At 38.1% G+C, this 14853-nt stretch overlaps 1 protein-coding gene across 1 annotated transcript in view; it reads right to left on the bottom strand.

The window, feature by feature from the left end:
• Positions 1-2095: 2095 nt before the first annotated feature.
• Positions 2096-14853, bottom strand: part of LOC125767082 (tetraspanin-2A) — a 71409-nt gene continuing 58651 nt past the window's right edge. The window contains exons 3-5 of the mRNA XM_049433334.1: positions 4267-4443; positions 2572-2757; positions 2096-2502 (exon numbers count right to left, since the gene is read on the bottom strand). Coding sequence (XP_049289291.1) covers positions 2428-2502; positions 2572-2757; positions 4267-4443 — 438 coding nt within the window. The 3' untranslated portion in view covers positions 2096-2427. The remainder of the gene's footprint in view (positions 2503-2571; positions 2758-4266; positions 4444-14853) is intronic.

Genomic DNA, 14853 nt, shown 5'->3' with positions numbered 1-14853 from the left:
TCCCCTGATATTCATTCCCGATACGACCTGTATGCGCACCGAAGGGTGCACCGAACCCAAGCTGAGAAAGGATCGTTTCGTGTGATATTTTCTTTTATCAGCACCACATCCCGGCACACACCATCCCGGCTAAAGGCACTTCGGTTTTATCGACACACACACACACACACACACACACACACACACACACACACACAAAGTATTGAATGACGTTCCTCGTCCAGAGCACACCGCTTTTGAAGTAGGTCAGTCCTGGCAGGTGGTATGAGAAGGGAAAAGGAAGAAAAGAAAAACAAACGTCCCAAGAATAAAGGACGAGATGATGGGAACGAACACGAAGCGCCGTGTAAGACGCTTCACATGTGAAGAATTTTCACTTCCATTCACTGTTCGTGCTTGTCGTGCGGGTGAATGGAAGCAACCGGCATATCGTCTGACGACGAGTCCTGAATAGCGCGTCGAAAGTACAAGCTTTTAATGAGGTTCTTCACCTTCTCCCACACGAACAAATGGAGGACCGGGAGAGTGAAAATGTACGGGCAATAAATAGAGAGATTGTTAAAACGTCTCATCCTATCGCCACCCCCGAAAAAGGGAACCGTGTACACACGGGCGCGGGAAAAGTCGATCGTCTTTCGTGGTGGTTTGTAGTTGGACATGAATAGAAGTTAATAACTATGTCTGTGGTGATGGTTTTAATAGCACACCCGTGGCAACGAACTTGCTCCGTCTAGCTAGCGTGCTTCTTGCGTGAACGGATTTTGTATTTCCATTGGAGAAGAATTTCTACAGAAAGTTAATTATCGTGTCACACGTTTAGCTTTGTAGTTTTAGGTTTGAGAAGATTGTGCACTTGTTTTATCGCAACGGTTTTGTGTCACATTTGTGTTCACATTTTATGCATGCAGGTGGAGGATTACGATTATTGAAAGGTAGTATTTCAATTGATTACATCTTTTATAAGTTTTAGAGATATTGAAGACAGCAAGAAGAATTATTTTTTACCAGAAAACATTTTAATTATTTTTTAAACTTTATGTTAAATTGAAATAAAATAATTTCTGGAATCTTTTGCCAAGGTTTGTAGAAATATTTAATTTCAAAACTCACAAATAATATTTTTTAAATCCACCGATAAAGGTAGCATTGGATGCTCTGAAGGTGTGTTAAAAAATATCTGATCGAAATGATGAAGCATTGCATTTTAAAAAAATCCTTTACTTTATTCTGAACAAAAACAATGGCACTACGGTAACACCTTACAAAAAATTTTCCCCACAACATCATGCAAAACAAAGAAAACACATTTTCAAGTCGTCGTTGTGTGTGATTGTGTGACCTTCAACGAATGAGGGGAGTGAAAGTTTCCTTACCATAAGGGCTGGCGTATCTTTCGACGGGTAAGAGATCTGTACTTCACCGTTGCTTCACCGAAGATGCAAATAAGGGCAACTTCACCACCGGTAACATCTGGTGTTACATCGTCTAACAACAGCAACAAAACAAAGAAGAAACAAAAAAACAACAGAAACAGACACACAGCAAAAGGTGGTAACCGATTGTGTGAGGAAAAATTATGCAAATTATTACCTTGCAATATTAGCTTTCGGTTCGGCAAAGACTTGAGGAAAAGCTGGGCCTTGAACGGAAAGGTCTTCGGTGTAAAGGATTTACACATGGATTCGGTGCCCTCGGAAGGATGGGGGACTTGGGAAGATGTGAGGTGAGGTTTATTTTAATTTTTTCCCTCTCCCACCAGCTGATATATCTGGGTTGGAAAGGGAACAACAATGGGTGCCATTTTTTTAATGCTTTATGTAGTTGTTTAACTTTTCCCTCTCGAAAAAGGTGAGTGATTTTTTTGTTGTTGTGTGTCCGGAAAGATTTGTAACTTGGGCCGATGGTTTGATAAAGCTATTTACGGATGCAATGGTTTGTTCCCTTTGTTTTATCAGTGTTATCCCTTCGACAAAATGCTAATATATGGAAAGCGTGGAATAACAAGCTGCATAAATTGGGCTCGGACAGCATTATTGTTCCACGGCGGAGTGGAAAATGTTGGAAAATTAATTGAAAAAGCAAACAGCTGTAATCGTGTTTTTTTTGTTTTCTCTAAACCTATGCTTTATTGTATCGATACACCAAACATATGTAAACGTTGGGTGACATTGCTGACATTGTTTCTCATTAACCGCTAAGTGCCCTACAGTCAATGGTAAAGTAAGTGGTAAAAACCGTTTGAAAAGAAAGCTCTGGCATTTGAATACTGTTGAAAAAAAAAATAATAAAAATAAACCAAAATAAAAGACGCAATTCACTGCTAGCTTGTCATAGCTCTATGCTCCTGGTACTGGATCTTCGGGTGTATTATGTTATTACGTGCTGTCACTGTTGGGTTTAATTTTTGCGTTGATCGTTGCGCCGGTTTCAGCGACGGTTCATGGCTTCTTCCTCGCGTCTCAGTGCTTGAACCAGCACGATGCCCAATACAGCATTGCATGTCTAATGGTTTTTGGGGGGTAAAACAAGAATTAAAATACGGAACTTTTAGGGGCGAAAGAAAATGCTTACATGAACGGCAGCCAGTATCATTGCCATGATGGCGGCCCAGATGGATTTATCCTCCAGGAACCAGGTCAGCTCGTTGACACATCCGTTAAAGAATGCATTGCCGGTAACGGTATCGCGACACTCGAGCGGTAACGGTTGACGCATCACCATGTAATCGTTCGGTCCATCCGCTCCACAGCACCCAATCTATATCGAGACCGAAAAACGGGCGAAAGAAAATGTTACCAAAAAAAGCGAAACACATTTACCAATTTAGAGATTGCTACAGCCCAAAAAAAACAGCTACATTTAGCTGCCATCTTTTTTTTCCTTCTCTATTGCGAACAAACTGAATCCTTTTACCAGGTTTCATTAGTGAAATTGATAGGGAAATGGAACCGTATTAGGAAGCCGTCGAAGCAAAAAGTGCCATTTCTGGTACGATGGTGTAATCGTGTAATAGCCTTGCAGGCGTTTAATTATGCATCGTGGAAGTAGTGGTGGGTGGATGGAACATGATCGGAAGGTAAAGAGAGAGAGAGAGAGAGAGAGAGAGATGGGAAAAAACGAAGAAACTTATGAAGATTGACATGAAGGAAAAAGTAGCTACACCTACTCATTAAAAGATGGTGACACCGAATGGAATGAAGACTGGAAGAAATCGAAACACGGTGAGGTGAAATCAACGAATCAATGATTCAAAGGCTCCTCGCCGAAGACAGTGGTTAAATTAAGACGATAGAAATTATAGTTTGCTGGTGTGGAAAGATCGATCGTTCCGAGCCGAGGTAAGTTTTTAATTGGTTGTAGAACGAAATTGGAACGGAAAGTTTTTAGTTTTGCCTTTTTATGTTTCTAGCTTTGATTGAGTTGCTGATTTATTTGGTTTTATTTTTATTTTTTTAGTTTCATTACTTTTCTTTAGTTTGTTGATCGATAAAATAAACAAATTCTAATTAAAATAATTACTTGTGAAAACCAATGCAGGAAGAAATAGATTTTTTTGTATTTTTTCCTTGAATTGCATAAGTGTTTTTTATTCATGTGAAACGGCTTGGTCGTATTGATTAGAATTGCAAAAGTTTGCATTTTATAAAAAACAAAAAATTAAATGGTTTGACGCTTCTTTAATTAACGAACTAGACAAAGTTCTTAAGGTTGGCCTTTTCTTAAGGTTGTCATGTGTGACAGAATCGAACGTTCAACAAATCAAGATGATAATGGACGTGTTAGTTGCGCATCAGTATGTAGCGTCAATGCTTGCGTGTGAGTTGCGAGTTGGGCGCTTTACGTGAGTTAAGCAACTATCCATTAAATGCTCGCATTTCAGTATTAATTACAATCATTTCACTGGTGATGAGTTTTGTTCCTACATCAGGGCAGCGTCCGGGGACTAGGGAATATGGAACAAAGGAGCCAAAAGATCGACACCGAAGCGCAAATGCGTCCCAAATGGTGCATAGCAATGTAGTGGCGATGGTGTTTGATTTCAATAATGGATTAATGAACTGCACTGCCTGCGAGGTGAAGCACTTTAGCGAACAATTTCGCCCTCACACAGGAGACAACAGCCGATACATTAAGAAACAGCACCGTTCGAGCTCGGGCTGTCTGTCGTCAGCAGTTTTGGGAAATGGATTTTTGTGTTTTTTTGTTTTGTTTTCGGTTGTGCTTGAATGTAGAAGCGTGGCAATGCCAAAGCTGCAGAATACTTACACTCTCTTGGATTAGCTTTAGGGCGCTCGATGAGTGAGGATGCTCGGAGGTGATGATGAAGCGAAGCATCGTTTGACGAATCAGCGGCTGAATGCTTGAGTTCATTGTCGAGTAATCGAGCAAGATGGCAGAACCGATGACGGTAAGTATAAACAGGAAAACTTGCGTTCCGATGAACTGAAATTACAATAAAAGATGAGAAGAAATTTTTGTTATTAGAATTTCATGCAATTGAAATAAATTGTTTGTTTTTTTTTCAAAATAATTCTTTGAATGCAAACTAAACTAAGAAACCGATTAGGTTTTTCCTGAGTTTGCACAATTATTATATTGCAATTTAAAGAACATTATGTTATGCTCTGTTTTATGTAATCCGTTTTCTTTAAATATATTTTTTTAAATTATCTATTGTTCGAGTGAGCGAGTTCGCTTAGTGAATATTTTTAATTTTTAAATTTTATTTCAGATGAGTATGTTTTACTTTATAAATTAATAAAAATTTGATAATTTATCCTAAACTTCTCGTGAATATTAATTTGAATTTTTTCTTCATCTATTTTCATTTCAATAATTCAAAACACAATGCATCACGAAATTAAAATTTTACTATATCTTTAAGTATAAAATTTATTCAAATAACAGGTAGTACCCGAGATATTCACATGGTATCAATGGTATATCACATCGATTCGCAGATAGGGGGATTTTAAAATTTTTTAGCTCTTTTATATTATGGAACAAAATTGCAAAGCAAATAAGTTTAAATTTATGAACAATGTCTACTGACATTAGTCGCATTAAACTAGAATCCTTATTAAACGGAGACTCCCTATCTAACGAACATGGTTGAGATGCACCTGAAAGTTATATTAATTTTTTAAACTATGCCTCAATGTAAGTTGAAAAATTTCGTTAAAATGCACCATAATTTTTTTCCATTCAAATTAACTATATAACATATTATAAACCACTTTGCTGTCGATTTTGCCTATAATTAACAATTTTTAAACCTACACAAGTGTAAAGTTAACATTTTCTATTATAATTACACAATTTACCAGCGTCGAGTTCATGGTGACAAAGAAAATATAGTACCACCGAAAAATTAATTACCAGCAGCTTATCAATTACGAGCGTTTCGATCAAAAAACGAAACCAGCGGAAGGAAAAATTAACCCTCCTCGACTTCCACCCAACTCCATTTTTGCCCGGAGAAAATCACTTTCAATCACCGAAACACGAAATACCCAATCGTCCCAATCGACGACTCCAAGCCGACCCGATTGACGTGAGAATCGGTGCGATGAAAATTGCACAATTACGAACATGATTAAGCCATGTAACGGGGCCGATTATCCTGCCGCCTGTCAGCTCAGACCGCCCTCCCCTCTAGCTGCCGGCTATACCGCTCAAACCGATTAAACTACAATCGGCCGTCAGTGTTCCGCGTCAGGAGGATGAGTGGGGTATGGCGTCCGTTTATCATCGATTACGATGGATTGTGTCTGGCAAGAGCTTCCGAAAGAGATTGAGAATAAATTACTATGAAAACATTATTAACGGAAGCGCTGTTGGAAATTTTGCAGTGGAAGTCGGTAAACGAACGCTTTGACGGTACAATCCGGCTGTGCTTTCGTTTGCTTTTGTTCTTTACATGTGTCATAATTGAATCGTATAATGTTGACAAATTATTGATTGCGATAGACTGATGGTTTACAGAGTAATTGTTAACATAAGCACTATTGGACCAGTCGTTTTGATCGGAACGACTTTTTTTAATTTAAACAAATCGAATCAAACAGTTTCTAAAATATTCTCTTCAAAAAACTTCAAAACACATTTCAGATTTTCAACATAAATCACAGCAAGAAACTAATAATAAAAAAACACTAGAACTTCCGGACACGTCCTTTTGATTGAAACGCTTCATTTTCATTGAATTATTTTTTAAATCCTAAGGTAGTTGAAACATGAGTTTTACATACATACTTTATAGTACGATCTCCAATAAACAATAAACTATATTCCATAAAAATGTACTCTTCGAAATTGTTCAAAACCTAACCGCGAACAAAAAACGCTTCAAACGCTTGATAATTCTAGTGTTAATGCTGGCATTCATTAAGAGCCTGTTTAAGCTAACAAAGGAAAAAAATATGTGTGAAAAATAAAGCTATAACATACTCCAATCAAATTTCAAATGAAAACTCGTATTACAATTTTCAATAAAAAAAAAAACGCTGGCCACTTTTCCATTATGTGCAATTACTGTACACCTTATTGCGATAGTTGGGTCTGATGCGTGAGTATAATAATGTTACACGATGAATAAATCAGTCTCAAAACTCATTGATGATTGGCTTTACGGTTTGCCGGTGCACAAGGGTCATGAATTGGCCTCCATTGTGTAGGGCTTCCTTGGGCGAACCAAATGAGCACCGACGGCCATAATTGAATGGGATAGCAGTGATGGAAAGGAATTCAATAAAATTACACAATCTTCACGCAGGTGCACCCGTTCAAGTACCCGTTCAATGGCCATCCATCGAACGCCGTCTGAATGAAAAATTCAATCAACTATGGCCATTCTAGGTTTTTTCACTCAAAAGCACCCCGGTTCGTTGAGTGGAGAATATCGCGAACTCAGTACTGACCATATTGCTGCACTGAGGCTTTTGCAATTTAGCCACCCGTTTTCGAACGAATGAATGAGGGGTTAGTAAATAGATTTAATACAGACCAAATGGCTCGCTTTTAACTTCAAACTACTGGAGTGGGGTTAGAGTATATTCTATTGATAGCGATGATTTCGTTAAATGAAATGGAACTGTTGGACGATGTTGGAAAAGTAAGTGAAATAAAAGAAAAAAAACTCTATTGCGGTTTTGATGAGACAATTAATCATCATACCGCAGACTTCCGTTAAAAAATATTTTTGATATTTTTTTAATATCTGTTTGTTTGTATATAATTTTACTTTATTATATTAACACAAGATAAAAACAAAATCAAACAACTTGTGTTAATTTGTACTTCTTTTACTATTTTCCACTATTTAAAGGGAAATAAATTTCCTTTTAATTAGTTTGAATGTTTTTTTAAGAAAAGAATGTTAAATATTAAACATTTTTTACATTAACCTTTTTGATACCATCGATAAGATGTTACATGTTTCCCATTTATTTGCTGCTCACCATCAGAAAGTGATTTTCTTACGCTAAATTATTAATGTCCCACCATTCAGATTGAGTCATTTGAATACGTAAGAGACTGCTGTCGTCTGTGAAAATGTGTTTCACCTTTCTAGCGACAAAATATGCCTATTTCGCAAGGCACGTTTTCGATCGATTAATGTGAACCCCAAGCGTGGGTTTGGCTTCATCAACATGCAACCGAATGGGTTTTCAATATTTTCCCACCTCTCCGAGTCTTCATCCGTTTGCTATCTTGTGCCACGGTTGACAAGCGAGCAAATTATGGCACAATGAGGGAAGTGCGGGAAGTTCCACAAAATGAAGTTCCAAGCAAACTGTGGCGGAAAAGGAATATTATTCTTACAAATTATGTTACAACATCAAACGCCTGTGTGCCGTCGTGCGGAGGTTTGTTACTGTGGAGGGTGTATTCCTTTCATGATGCTTGCCGTTGTGTGGTTCACATCAAAATGGATGAAGGTGGGTTTTCTTTTATTGCTAGTTCATCGTTACACAAGCCATCGGTTACGAAACGAAAGGTACACTGGCAGGAGTGGCAGGATCATGCATATTGAAAAAAGTCTTCGGAATGAACCCACCAGAGGACACTTCAGTACTCAGGACTCTTAGGTTATGGAACTCTTTAGTTATGAAGTTTGACATCAGAAGTAGAGTGGGTTTGAACCTACCGTAAGCGAGCAGGTTTGCCTTGGTATGATGGGCAACGTAGAAGTATCAAAAGGAATGAAAGAATATTTTCTTGAGCAATGAGTAAATATGCCGCCCGACCAGCCACCATAGAACCGGCCTTATGATCATTTTCCAATCTAGAAGTGATCTAGGTAGAAAATTCATGCCGATGTCAATGGCCATCAGGGCTGTCGTTCCATCTGGGAAAAAGCCTTCTGGGCTGTGTGGCGTAACGTCTTATCGGTGTCTTTCTTCCGTTTAAATAATGGATAACGTATAACAAGAGATGAAAGTGCATTTACGCTCTCGATTAAGGACAGGTAAATGGTGAAGTATGGTGATTGGACGTAGAAAGTAGAAGCCTTCACTAGTAAGGCACGCACACATGTTGAACGTAGTGTGTACGGGAGATGTTTAAAAGATGTTACACTTCATTGACTCAACTGTACAAAATAGGTGTAATATGCCGTTTTGCCGGTAAAGTATAGCGATGGGAACTCCGGAGTGGAATTGCGAAATAAACTCCCACTTCGAAGTTGGAAAGCAGGATTCGACTCCAACAAAATCCGGATTCGAATCCGATTTACTCTGGAGTCAACATCGGAGTCCACTGCCAGACCAATTTCCGTATTTCTCCGGAGGAAAAGATTCCGGATTCCGGATGAATGCTGAATTTTTCCGCAGTAAAAATGCGGATTTTCAAATAAGCTCTTCCCAATTTACCTTGAGTTTTCCCGTAGTTTTCCTCAAGTTTTATGGCATTTTTCCACATATTCTTCCACATTCCACATGCTTTCTCAAAATTAAAAAAAAAGATTTTCACAAGTTTTAAAACAGTTTTTTTTCCATTTAGAGTTCTCCGTAGTTGTATTATAGGTTTCAATAGGTTTATCCACATTTTTCATTGGTATTTTTCATAGTTTCCAATTGCTATTGGAATAGAGTATCAATGTTTTAAAGGCTGCGTTGTCATCGATGACTTTCTCGATTAATACGGAGTCGACTCCGGAATGTTCAGGAGTTGGATTACACCGACTCCGAAAAAACAGAATTTTGCCCATCGCTAGTAAAGTTACTGAAATTGAAATTGAACCATAAAAACTTACACAAAAATGTGGAAGTTTCTAAAAAAATTTCGATTTAAAGCACTACTTTTAGAAAAATGAAAGGTAATTACATTTCAACTCATTTTTCAAAAGTGTTCTCATCTTGAACGCATTCTGTATCACGATAGATCCTTACCCATAGTAGTAAAAAGAATCGAAATATAATCGTGGTTAAAATCTCGAATCTCTTTAGGAGTGCCACACAATTACTACCTGAGATCCTGGAACTGAAGATTTGATCTTCAATTTTTTTGACTTTCTCATTAAGTTTAAGTATTGAAATATTTTCATACTTCCCCTACAATATTTAGATAATGAAATGATTGCCATACTGCAGTGATGCTTAAATTTAAACTCAAATCGTTCTTTATCCGGCGTCAACCTGTTGCTGTATTTTAAGAAGCTCTAACAATCGAGGCGGTAATTTTGGTGATCGTTCATATATTTGTACCTATTTTCTGATCAAAACCTTTAAGTGACATGACTTTTTGATTTGTCTGCGAATTATGTTGTAGCTATTATTGTTAGCTTTCGCAACCAACAAAAAATAGAAAATTTTGTCGAACGATTATGAAAGGTCTAACAAAAAGTAGACCTACTGGCTACTGCATATTGTCGTCCATTTTTCAGTCTACCGTGTGACAGAGCGGTGGGCAAGAAAACCACCAGCCACCCATCATCAGAACGAAAACCTCAATAGCCGAAGGCAATGCGACGCTTTCGATGCGACATTTGATATGCTTTGTTGAGGTGGACGGCTGGCCGGGGCACAGCAAATCTCACCACCGCTCGACCGAGGCACAAGACTTGGAACGAAGAAGAAAACACATCGAACCAAACCACCCTCGTTTGACAAAAAAACGAACCGTCTCTCATCTGCTCGTTTTCTTTCGTTCGTTTTTCCTCCTTTTAGCTGTTTTGTTTTTATCATGATTGTGTTTTTTTTTTCTCTCTCTCTATTCTCTTATAAACGTCCCATGAATCCCGACTGGTCGGACCAGACGGGAAGCATTCTTGCATTCAAGTTTGCTTTCTTTTTTGTTCGGCTTTCTCCTCACTACTGTTTTTCCCGTAACGTTTCTTTGCGGGCAAAGGCTGCAGACGCAGAAGCGTGATCATTTCAACCCACCGGTGAATGAAGCGGTCAAGGAAGCATAAGGCATAAGGCAAGGAGATGTGCTGATTTGCTGCTACTTGATTTTATGCTGCCTTCGCCCCCGAAAACGCTCAGTCCATTCGCGCGTACACGAACCGGATGTTATGAAAACCAATTTCCGTGATGTGATTGGAAATTTTTGTCATTTTTCATCATCTCCAGGCCACTGACAACAGGTTTCTCCGGGTTTTCCGCTTTATCAGTGCAGCTACGTCCTGTCCGGCGAAATGTTACCCGGGTGAGTGTTGAGGATGTTTCTTTTTCTCTTGTCTATCGCCCTTTAACGTTCGTATTTAGTGATAGGTAGGATATGAAGCTGTATTTTTTTCTCTCGCCCCAAACTCGTTCGTATGTCTCATTGGCGTTGGGATTTGTGGAGGAACGAAAAAAGTTGCTTGCAAAAATTGTGAAAATTGATTGAGTGGAAGGAAAAAGATGGAATACCTTCCAAAGAATGGATCTGGACGATGGTAAATTGTTCGTTCGAGAGTACAATGCAAGAGGCTACCGATCGTCTACATGTTCATGTTCACCTTTCATCCTTCTCAGGAGAATATTGCACAAAATGACTCTCTCTCTCTCCCTCTCTACTCCACCATCTTCCCCTAAGCCACACCAATCTGATAGTTCCATTTGCACGGACAGACATCGGTCGACTGACAACTGCTCATTATTCATAAATCCATTTGGAAAACTTAATTAATTAATCATCGCCATGTGCAGTGCCGGATGCATTTCACTATCAATCGCCCGTATTGTTAAAGCAGTCCCAAAAAGGGTCCGCTGGTCCATGTGTTTCCATGTCCGGAAATCGTTGCGACCAGACAGAACGTAGATGTTCGGAAAGGTGAACGTACCCCCAGAGCCTCGTTCCGCATTGTATTCAGCCTTCTAGCAAGGAACATTGTGGTCGATTTTGCATACGTTCAGTAGTACTGTCAAATGAAATGAATCTTTGTCGATGTGGATTTGGTTATGTTTTCGATGAACTAATTTAGGAATTTGATCCTTACAGCAAAACATTACAGCTTGTTGTTTAAATTGTTTAGTGTCACTTATTGGTGTATTTCTTGATTTTTTTTATAAAAAGGATGAAAAAAAAAGATTCTTTCAAGATTCATCATGATTTAAATGAGTTTTTATTGAAGTAGAAGTTGATTGTAGAATTTGCATATCTTTAGGTGTTTTTTCGTAGATGACATGATTATCGATTTGATTTCCTAAACTGTTTTGTTTGTCATGACAATGTCTAAAACTTTTTCACTTTATGAATTTTTTGTCAGAAAATATTCTATTGTGTGAATGATGCAATTTATAATTTAATATTTAATCAATATGAATTTTTTTCTTTTTACAAATCTACTTTTTGTTTTTATAATTGTGGCAACGACTGAAAATTTTGTTTTATTAAAATACGCATGATAAGCAATGTATGATGAACTATGAATTTCAAATCATTTCAAATGCATCCATGATTATCTACGCATTCTAAAATGCCTTTGTCATGAAAAAGCTTCATTTTCAGCAAAATAAGAACTGGATCAATGTTGCTATGCTGCAGCACCATTTCTTAGACGGACGGATACCAACGAAGGCTATAGCAATTTTTCGTATAAAATTATTCGCAGTCAGGCAAATTCCTTATGCTTCTTTGAAAGCAGTAAAAAAAAGCAAAGAAAATCACATAGTCGAGAAAAGTAAGGCTGCTCAAGATATAAGGACAGAGAATTGATAACAAAAAACTTTTATTCATATTCGGAGCGACGTAACGAGTTTTGGTATGTCTTTTTTTGTTGGTTTCTCGAAATATTACAGCATATGGCAAACTATCCAAACAAACATCCATTTGATCTTTGCATCCAATTGAAAATTCATACATCGAATTGGAATCGAAGCACTTGAACTGCAGCGCTAGCGAAAGCGAATCACTGAAGCGATTTACAATCCGATTGTTGAGATATTTTGCTCGTCTTTTTATCATCCCATAAGAGCAGCATGAACGGATATTGATTTCCTTTTCACAATCTGTTTTTGGGAGAGTGGGCGATTTGCTATGATCAACTTTTGAATTTACGTCACGCCTAGGAACGAAACTATTTTTTTTTTTGGAAACTTTCAAGTTAACCTTATATTTCCTTTCAAACATATGAAAAACAAGTTTTCACTTAATTTTGTAAACAATTTTGATACCTATAAATATGTTAATTTAATATAAAATAAATGGATGATAAACCAAACTAACGTACTACCACTTTTGACAGAACATTATTTCTTTTCCATTTTACATCAAATTATTTTTTTAATATTTCTTAAATCTTTTCTCAAACGAATGGTTCCGTTACCAAGAAAGTAGGATTCCGTACATTTGTGCTGAAAAATCTTTAACTTTGCGCGGGCAAAAGTTTACCCGGAAACCAAGTGAACAAGGAAAAGTCATCTCAACTTTGACGTTGCGGTGTTTCGGGAAATATTCCCCAATGGCAAATAATCAAATAGCAAAGGCAAACAAACAAATAAACCGACCGGCAAAACAGGCTGCACAACGGTTGACCGATGGTCGGCCGGTGTAAATTGTGCAAACCACAAAAGCAACCTACCGAAGTTCGGACGAAGTGGACAATCTTCGGAGCTGCGGAAGGTAGGGAGAAACATTTGGAGTTTATGATATAATCAGCATGTTTATCCTTTGAACAGGCACACCGATGCTGAGGCTCACACCACACCCCTCTCCCCCTACCCCACCCGGGGAGGGCAAAGGAAGTTTGACTTTCTTTGGGGGTGAAATTTTCCCGCTGTGGTCAAGCACTGTACGAGGATGTTGACAAAGGTGAAGGGATGCCGTGTTTATTTTCTTAAAACCGATGCTTTTGCCCGGGTCAGGCGACACTTCTCTCTCGCTCTCTCTCTCTCTGCGCTCAAAATCTATTGCGTACGAGGTAATGTTTGCGAGTGTTTGCACAGATGGTACCGAAGAATGACAGCATTCGGTTTGGACACAACAGGCAGCAGAAGGAGGTTTTCTGCAGCGTTTCTGCTGCTCATTAAGCGAGTGTGGTTGAAGATAAAGAGAGTCATTTTAAAGGCAGCATGATTAAAGTAGATGTGAAGAAGCAAAATCAATTAAACCTAATTGTTTAAGTATTACTTCTTCTCTACAAAAAGCTTCTTTGGTCCGTCCATTAAGAGATATTGAACTGTTTATTTTTATAAAAAAAAAATTACTTAGTTTCAGAATGAAATTTTGAGTGCTTTTATTCTGAAATTGATTGAAAAAAAATTGTTCGAAAAAAAGTCTTGCTTCGAATTTTTAATTGAAAAATGTAAGAAATGTGTAAAATTTCGAATGATTTCGACTTTAGAACTGATAAAATTCTCATTCGCTCGAAAGTCGAAACTTTGTCGAGCAACGTGATGAAGGAACGTTCAAATGAGAAAGTTTAAATTACATCGGTCGCAAATGTAATGCAGTGCAGCAATGCCAAATGCATAAATAAAATGCCTTCACTTTACACTACGTGATACTACATCCACAAATCTACTTCATTGCAGAAGGGAACTTGACCCGGTGGAAATGGTACTGAGGAGTATCGGGTTTTATCTGTGGAAGAAATATTGGTAACCATTGTATCTACTATTTGGCAGAGAAGAAGAAGCTGACTGTTGCTGTTTTTTATGGAAGAAAAAAAAACAACGAAAAACATTCGAAAACTACAATGTATCGGAGGTCATCATCGCAAGCAGACAGACATAAGCCGGGCGGTCCTGTCTACGGTTGCCAGTTTGCTAGATGCACCTTTACAGCTGCATTACAACAAGGTTCGGGTTCACTTTCCTAAGCAGCTTCACCGATGCACGAACACATGCTAAAAAATGAAGAAAAAAATACAAAAAAGAGCACAAAAAAGCTTCAACTCATCTCACTTCAAATCGTTCGATGCTGTTAGGAAAGCAAGGGAAAACTTTTCTTGAGGGAAACAACATTTTGCATCCTCAAAATTCAAACCTCAATCCGAAAAAAAAAGACCAGTAAAGAAAAGGGGGGGCGGAAAAAAAGAGCTGAGGTAAATTGAAAGCAAAAGCTTCGAGAGACAAATTCCATGTCGGTGGAAATGTTTCTTTGGTAACTAGAAAAAAACAGAAGCAAACAGAGACGGAAATAAAACGGTTGTTCTATTGAGCGGATGTGTAAGAGAGATTTCAACGAAACGACAAACACAAAATCCCTGTTCAAAATGAAACGATTTCAGGAAACGTACACTGACAACGTGTTCTCCAGTGGATTGTCCTTGGTTTTTGGGTGAAATTGAAAACAAAACCATACCAAAGGAACATAAGCATGGGCAAGGAAGTATTCCGTGAAGGCTTACTGTAAGGAAATTGGAACTTTTGTGTATGTGTGTGTGTGTGTATTGAACTTTGGAACATGCAACATTGATTACAT

This window comes from Anopheles funestus, chromosome 3RL, assembly GCF_943734845.2.
Source record: "Anopheles funestus chromosome 3RL, idAnoFuneDA-416_04, whole genome shotgun sequence".
In the NCBI taxonomy this organism is placed as follows: domain Eukaryota; kingdom Metazoa; phylum Arthropoda; class Insecta; order Diptera; family Culicidae; genus Anopheles; species Anopheles funestus.
This window is presented reverse-complemented; position numbering and strand designations above follow the sequence as displayed.